Here is an 8168-nt window from a genome sequence, read left to right as displayed (position 1 = left end):
GATAATTACTAGCAAATAGCAGCAGCTGCGCAGCTGCAGTTATCATCAAACAGCTATGAATTCGAGGAGGATGATAAAAAATGAAACTCCTAAAAACTTTAAGATGAATATATGTATAGTACATTCAAATCATACTATTTTCATACACACTTGTCCTGTTAGGTAAGGTTCCTATAAGATATTAACGGCAGCTGTCAACATGAGATGAAACGACAGCTGTCCGTTTAAGATTCCCCGAGGATTAAAAAAAAAATGATTAAAAATGGATGAAAATGGATCCCAATGGATTAAAAACAGAACGCCATATCATTGTAACAATTTTGGATTACAAATAAAAGCTTTGCAATTAGTCCACCGTCATCCAGCGGTTATTCCAAAAGCTATAAATGAAAAACAATGGCCGCAGAATCATAGGTATAAAGAAATTTCCTAAATTTGCCCCCCCCCCCCCCAAAAAAAGATTGTCTTCCCGCTTTGCTAGATTAATAAAACAATATGTGAAAAGTGAACATTTACAACTCCGAATGGGTTCTAAGGTCAGATGCTATTCGACCAATATTAAAAGTCGTCATTGGAAGCCGCAATTACCTACTGGGTTTGGGTTGGCCATTTTACAACTTTTGACAATAAAACACAAGGAACCGATCACAAATAAGATTGAACATCAAACCTTCATTTCGTCGAGCCCCCCCCCCCCCCCCCCCCCGCGCTCCCACTTCCTGTGACACCTCACGTCTGTGACGTCACACCATTAATCAGCCCGACTCCACAGAGAAACCACGGGCACGGTCCCGGTGACGAGCCCGCCGCTAAAAACGGGTCACCAGATGTATGTCCAGGGCGGACGCGGTCACAGCATCGGCTGAGCGCGTGCAAAAACGGCCTCCCGCTGCCAGCCGCGCCCGCGAGCTGCGGGATGGGAGCTGCGAGACGATAGCTGTGAGCTACGAGCTGTGAGCCGCCAGCTGCGAAGCTGCGAGTCGCGAGCTGTGATTCGCTAGCTGCGAGTGACTGGTCTGAGGGGTAGTGTACGAGAACTGGTCGAGTGACTGGTCTGAGGGGTAGTGTACGAGAAGATTGGTGGTATACGGAGCGAGAATGCGAAAACGATAAGGGGCTGATCAATGATCAGTGATCATGAACAAGCAGCCTTCGGCCCTCAGATATGTAGATGCGTGTGCGGCTTCCTTAGGTGTTATAGTGCGTTTGACTGAAAAAATATATGAAGTCTGTCGCAGCCTTTGCTTTGCCACCTTACTGCTGGGCGGCCGGAGCCAGGACCTCTCCTAGAGGGGTAGATTCGGAGCTGCATTACATAGATCCGGAAGGACCAGCCCATACGGTCTTTGAACTTTATGCGGTCTTTATTCATATACCGGGCTTCTCAAAAACGTTAGACGGATTTCTTTTGCGAATAGAGGACCCCTAACAACATTTAAGCAAAATCAATGCACGTGGAAAATAGGATAATTTTTCGTAGATTTATATCAGATTTATATGACAACATGGTTTGAGCTTAAAAAATGAAGCCGTGTTCTTAGCAAGCAAAAGCAAAACTCGTGAAATTATTCTTTCCCAGACTAAGTCGGTCGGTTCGACACCACGGCAGATCCGCAAACACTTTAGGGCAAAGAGAGGAACATCTTGAAACACAATTTTCCACATTATTGACAAGTTTCTGGCTCGAGGAAGTGTTAACAATAGGTTCACGCAATTCAAGGAACACAGCGGCGGCCATAAACCCAATCAAAGGCTCACGGCGAACACCACTCGTGTAAGTGATGCGCTACTCAGACTGTCAATGGTCAGCGATATCGGGTGGCTCTGGCGACGTTTTGGAGGGTTCTGCAATATCAGGGTGAGCAGAGATCCGGAAACGCTTAAGATCCAATGGTTCCAGCAAGACGGTGCCACGCCAATTCCGCTAAAGAAAACCGGGAGGGGCTGTGGGAGCGCTTCGGGCAGCGCGTGATGTCGAGGTTCGAGACACGCCCGTGGTCGGCGAATTCTCCGAACGTAACCCCACCGGACTTTTTCCTATAGGACCAACTCAAGTCCCAGGTGTACCGAGACCACCCAAAAAGTTCCGAAGATCATAAGGATGCAGTGAAGTCAGCGGTGTGCCGTCTGCAGCTTTCTGTGGGTCGTGCTGCAGCAGAGGTCGCGCTGCGTCGGGCTAAACTGTGCATCGAGCAAAAAGGGAATCATCTCGAACATGACCTCGGCGCGGCTCAGAAAGGCGACTGCCGAGGATCGAAATCCCCTCAAACAAAATGTCTTTGATGAGGCTTTCAGGTGATACCCAATTATGTTTTCTTACACTGATACACCCTCCAATACGTTAGTTATAAAATCGTCCAACTTTTTTGAGAAGCCCGGTGTGTGGTGTCACACAATCAGCTCTGCTTAACCGACATACAGAGTCCGAACCCATTAACACCCGTTCAACAATGCGGTCTAGGGCAAAATAAAAGTAAAAATAAAAATGTAGAAACGTTTGAACGTTTGAAACATTTTAAAACATAAATTGACGTCATCACCTGAACCTTCTTTTTTTACTCAAAGTTTATGTCAATCCTTTTCCTAATCTCATGTAACGCATTTTTCTGCTTTTATGACGCAAATCAAGTTAAATCCCTCATTATTCGACTTCATTTTAGGGCTACGGTTTTCCATCATATCTTTTTACATCCCTTATCGACTAAAATCAAATTATTACAGCAAATGTTGGATAAAAGGTCAAACCATTTACCTTGTTTGTCAATTGTACTTTGCCCTATACCAAGCAAAATAGCTTGCATACCTACCTACGTGAGCCTACCTAATAATGTATGCATCTTGGAGTTACGAAATCAGAGAAAGTGCTAAACTTGTGCAGAAGAGAGTTAACCGTTTCGGATCATAAAGCCACACCTCTGTCCGTGCGCCAGTCCGATTATCCCCTACCTGTCTCCCCGCTGGGCACATTTCTCCGCGCGCGCAGCACACGTCCAACGCACCCATCGCTGCGTGGGGGCGGTCACGGTCATAAATCACGCAAAATTGGCGCGTTTGAGGCGATTAGAGCGCCATGGAGGCGATTGCAGCGCTGGCTGCTATTTTCGCCGCCCCTGTGGCCAGGGGCTCCCATGGTTGAGCAGTAGAAAGTCTAAAACGAAAGTATTCGTATTGAGATTCCTCCGCCGCATCGCGCCTAGCCCAACAAGGCACGCTTTGACATTCAGACCTCTGGCGCCTTGATATGCTATGCAGACATTGTAAGATGCGGCACTCATCAACAGTGGCTAAAATAAAAATTTAAAAACGCATTTTTAATGAAACATTACATTTTGATGAAACATAGTGTGAAACATTACATTCAAATTCATTCAGCACTCACTTAATAAATAAATTAAAAACAATTAACTGTTAGTCAAAAACTACACTACCAAACAATATAAATGGTTAACGGACTTTAGTGAATAAAAACAGTCTGTCATAACTCATAAAAATTGATCGAACTCAGTGACGGACAGTGGGTCCACCAGCCGTCTACAGCGACATCTATGGCCAATGGCCAGCTACCAGCACTGAGCCGCCCTGAACCTGTGCGCCACCTGGCAGTTCTTGATGAACTAACGCTTCTACAGAGCGGTGCTGAGCAATTATTTATATTTTAGGTACACCCAAGACACAGTGCACACCGTTCCGTACTTCTATCCTCAGGATACTGCAATTCTTCTCCTCCACGCCGCAACCCCCTCCGGGCTGGACAGTGGACAGGCAACTTTATCTCATGCGGGCTGCTCCCTTGGAGCGGCATCGCTGCTCCCGAGGGAGCGCACCCCGTAGCCGGGTGCAGTGAGTACCTTGGGGCTGGTCGGCCTGTCTTTCGGGACGGGCTCAGCCCCGGTGACTCACTAGGGTGCCTGCCCAGACCAATGTCTCCCCCCTAATTCCTATCATTCTTCCGGATCTGAAATGGTCTCGTCAGACCGAAAGGGCCTAACCCAACAACACAAAAATCACTACAGTGAACACTTGCAACCGTTAGGGGTGACGGAGTGGCGCGAAACCAGCCCCCTTCTAATGATATTTTGTTAAATGCACCCAGATAGAAAGGACTAATAAATAAGCATGCATGTTAAATAAGTTAAATAAGCATGCATGGAAAATAATGGACCGTTGGCGCTCTTCACCTCCCATCCGCTTGGGTTCGTTCTGCTCTAGACTAACTGGAGACAATAATTTAGGAGAGCCGGTTGTGGAGCAATGAAAACAGCAGCCACCCAGAGGCTCAGAGCAAAGCAAGCCTCGCTCACTGGTAGAGACAGCAGCAAAACCTTCAAACACGGCACAACAGTTGTTGCTGCGCTTCTGACTTTTGCCGTGACTCTCTGAGCAGGGTGTTCACCGACTCATCCTCGTAACCATTGCTGTTCCCTCTGCGTGCTTCTTATCGCAGAGTCGCGGACATAATCGATGGTACAAGACCATACAAATTACCATAAATGTATTCCAATAAGTTAACACCTAACGGAACATATGAGTACGGTGACACGGCTTCAATCAGACACAGTAAGATCAAGACGTTGTTTTAGTGGTGGGCAGTGTTATGGGCAGGCGTAGAGTGGTGAGGAGCTGCCTTGTAGGCAGGGGCAGCGTGCTGCTCGGGGTAGGCGGCATGTCCGTCGTAGGTGACCTCGGCGTTGTATCCACCGTAGTGGTCAGCCGTGTACTTGACGTGCTGGGTACGGCCGTCGGGCAGAACCACCGAGTAGTAGCCCTGCACGTTGTGACCGTCGCTCTGCTCGTTGCGGGCGAAGTTGGTGCCGGTGTAGTGGTCGTTGACGGCGTATTCGAAGGCGAACGGCCTGGCCTCCTCCTTGTACTGGGTCTGCGGGTGGTAGGGAGCCGGCTTGTAGGCCGGAGCCGGGTGGTACGGAGCCGGAGTCGGGTGGTACGGAGCCGGAGAATCGGCGGCGGCCACGGCCAGCACGGCGGCAACGAGGAACACCTGAAACACAAGCATAATTGTAAGTCAGTTTTTCACCCGATCTGTTGACTTTTTATGGTAATTAACAAAAATGACAAAGCAAATGATGTTGGTCACCGCGAAAGGCGGCATTGGCTGCACTAGTGCACAATTAAGTATCAGCTGAAAATTAGCATTGTGGTTTGAAAATATGATATTTTTCTCACCTTCATGTTGGTTGGTTGGTTGGTTGGTTGGTTGGACGAGTGTGCAGGCCGCAGGGCAACTGGTGCCGACTACCACGGTCCGACACCTTTTATACGGCGAGCGGACACCCCCACGGTATAGGTCACGGTCTGACCCGTCCAACAGAAACCACAGAGCATGCAATGGTCAGTGGTTTACTGTTCGGCCCGCCTGAACGCACGGGCCCTGTCCAGACAACCTTCAGTGGCCCGTGTATAGCGACAGTTTGCGACAGGAGCAGGTGTTAGAGATCGCAGATAATCAACGACTTGTAAGCTGCAGGCGATAGAAGATAGTGAAATAGAAAATAACGAAATCTTTTGATAATGAGAGATGCAACGCGGCCCTAACGGTCTAGGACACGATCTAATTACTCCAGTTTGTCTACGCACTTCGTTGGCTGACAAGCCGCTGGCAAAATTCGCATCAAAGCTGTCAATTTTGTATGTACGAAGGTTTGTTTAAAAAAGGGGCAACGTAGGTAAGTGGGGTGTAGCCACGCTATACACCAAATAACATTACCAACAAAACATGCTTATTGCGTGGCAAGGTAAATTGAAGCTTGAGATGGTGCACATCGGAAACAACGCTTATGTATAGCAGTCTTGCACGTATCCGTTAGATGCAATCTAAGTTCAATGTTCGGTTATTTAATGAGCTGTTTTCGAATGTACTTTATGATTGTAGGTCAAGAAGTCACTTCTACTAAACTTCTGGCACCGTATTGCTCTTCCTTGCCATCGTCTACCTGAAATTGTGTGTATTGTGCATGACTTTCCACAATTAATGTTCGTTCAACCTTTCCGCAAGCAGTTCCTGTTCTATTTTCTTTAACTGCTTTCACCTCCACCTAAGTTTTCTTTTCCATACACCACGCTCCACTTAAGCTCTCTGAAGTTTTCAGTCCAACTGCAATCCAAGCTCCCGATGAAATGGCTGTTTTTCTTTGTCACTCAGTGGCCCATCGACCACAAGTCGCAGTATATATGGCTTCAGTCAGCCAACTGACGGCTGCGTAGCCGACACGAATCAACCAGCGTAAGTTGTCGGGCATATGTTGTGGAATACTGTGAACACTGAATATTACTTAGACTGCGAGTTTTTGTCCCGTCAAAATATGATTCTGCCCGGTAAACGTTCACCCGAAGAGTGATTGTATATCTTTGCCATTTATTCATCGCATCTTGATATTGTTTCTAGTCTTATGCGCATAAGCTGGGTTTTGTAGCTATTTTTATACCTTCAAGATATCTTTCTGTTATATCTCACTGAATAATGTTTACCATCGCGTTCTCTTAATTTCACTGGGTTTGTTTCGTATTTGAATCAAAGATCTCAGCGGAGCTTCTCTCTCGTGTTCAATCACCGACAGATGGCGTCGCCCGTGCTGGTTGATGTGCTGCCGCTGCTGCTATTGCTACTGCTGCTGATGCTGCTGAGGTTCCGAGTTGTCCAGTCATGGACTCATCAACAGGGGACAAACATCTATGCCACCGATTCCAGTGTCGTAAGGCTGGATTCAGATCAACCCGGGGCTATTCCCGAAGCTATGATGAAGTTTGAGAGTGTCCAAATGCTCACTGATGTTACACAGATGTTCGCTGAGCAGATGGCTGTCTTTAGAAGCTTGCCCCCAAGTGAGTACCTTATGAGCTAAATGATGTGATTACGAGCGAGCGAGCGCAGCGAGCGAAGTGAGTCTTTTCAATATAACGGAAAAATCTCAGTATGAGCGGCCCGGCCCGGCCCGGCCTGTAACGCTTTTGAGAGGCTTATATCTCAGCAACCGCTGGACCGATTGGCCTGCGGTCTTTTTTGTTGGGTAGCCCCATCCCTTCTACCCCGTAATTGACTACTTTTGGTACATCTCAGTGACCGTCGTGGCACGTGCCACGTGAAAAGTCAAGGGTGTTCAAGTTGTTTTGCAAAAGTAGTGATTTTGAGAAGCTCATATCTCAGCAGCCGCTTGGGCGATTGTCTCAGTAATTTTCGTAGGGTAGCTGCATCCCTTCTACCAAAGGTCAGATACTCTTGATATATGTGAGTGACCCCCACTGCACGTGCAAAATACAAAAAGAAGAGGTGCCAAATTTGTTCCCATTTCAATAACTCGGTAATTACTGGGGCGATTTCGCTGAAACTTGGCATACAGGTAGGCACCCACCAGGCAATGCATTCCCATGTGTTGCGGTTAGGGTGCTACTGCACGTGCGCACGTGCAGGGGGCGTTTCCAGATCTCAAGAACGGCTGGGCCGATTGCGCTCAAATTTGGTACACGGTTGGGGACCAGTTAGTAGGGTGCCGTGCAAAAGTCATTTTGGACCCCGTTTGCACGTGCGCACGTGCAGAATGCCGCTTCCAGATCTCAGGAACGGCTGGGCCGATTGCGTTCAAATTTGGCACACCGCTAGCGACCGGTTAGAAGGGTGCTTTGCACAAGCCCGTTGGAAGCACCCTCTCGCCCTTCTGCACGTGCAGGGCTCACTATCTCGCTCGCTCGTTCTTCGCCCAAAAGGCGTTTTACTGGTAGCTAGGTCATATGTAGGCATCGGCTAATTAAAGAAACATCAGACCGGACACGGAATGCCACGCTTGACCCAAATCGGGCCGAGCCTTATACAATATACATTATGCATATATGAGCAATGAGAAAACAAGTGCTCGAGGACAATAAAGATGTGTGAGTTATATGTTAAAAGTTAGTAAACTAACATCAACAAATAAAGATGCGATGTTCAAAGTCACTCATCACTCACTGATCCCTGCGGCAGGTCTCTGTCACCTCTCCTGCGCAGCTAACCCCCGCTGTCTGAGCTTCATCACGGAGCCCGAGATGGTCTGTCGCCTGTTCAGAAGGCGAGGACGACCCGTGGTCCCGGCAGATGACGAGCAGTTGGAGCTGGGACAGATGATGCACAAATACAGACTCCACGTCGGTAAGTAAGAGGGCAAGCTCTAGGTTCTAAG

At 47.9% G+C, this 8168-nt stretch overlaps 1 protein-coding gene across 1 annotated transcript; it reads right to left on the bottom strand.

Moving 5' to 3' along the window:
* Positions 1 to 4576: 4576 nt before the first annotated feature.
* On the bottom strand, positions 4577 to 5223 carry LOC122384851 (cuticle protein 7-like). The gene is made up of 2 exons (XM_043372631.1): positions 5182 to 5223; positions 4577 to 4996 (listed from the first exon to the last, which is right to left on the bottom strand). The coding sequence occupies exons 1-2, from the start codon at positions 5185 to 5187 to the stop codon at positions 4577 to 4579; spliced, it is 426 nt and encodes a 141-aa protein (XP_043228566.1). The 5' UTR covers positions 5188 to 5223.
* Positions 5224 to 8168: the final 2945 nt, after the last annotated feature.

This window comes from Amphibalanus amphitrite, unplaced genomic scaffold, assembly GCF_019059575.1.
Source record: "Amphibalanus amphitrite isolate SeventyFive unplaced genomic scaffold, NRLGWU_Aamphi_draft 000200F_arrow, whole genome shotgun sequence".
Taxonomy (NCBI): domain Eukaryota; kingdom Metazoa; phylum Arthropoda; class Thecostraca; order Balanomorpha; family Balanidae; genus Amphibalanus; species Amphibalanus amphitrite.
This window is presented reverse-complemented; position numbering and strand designations above follow the sequence as displayed.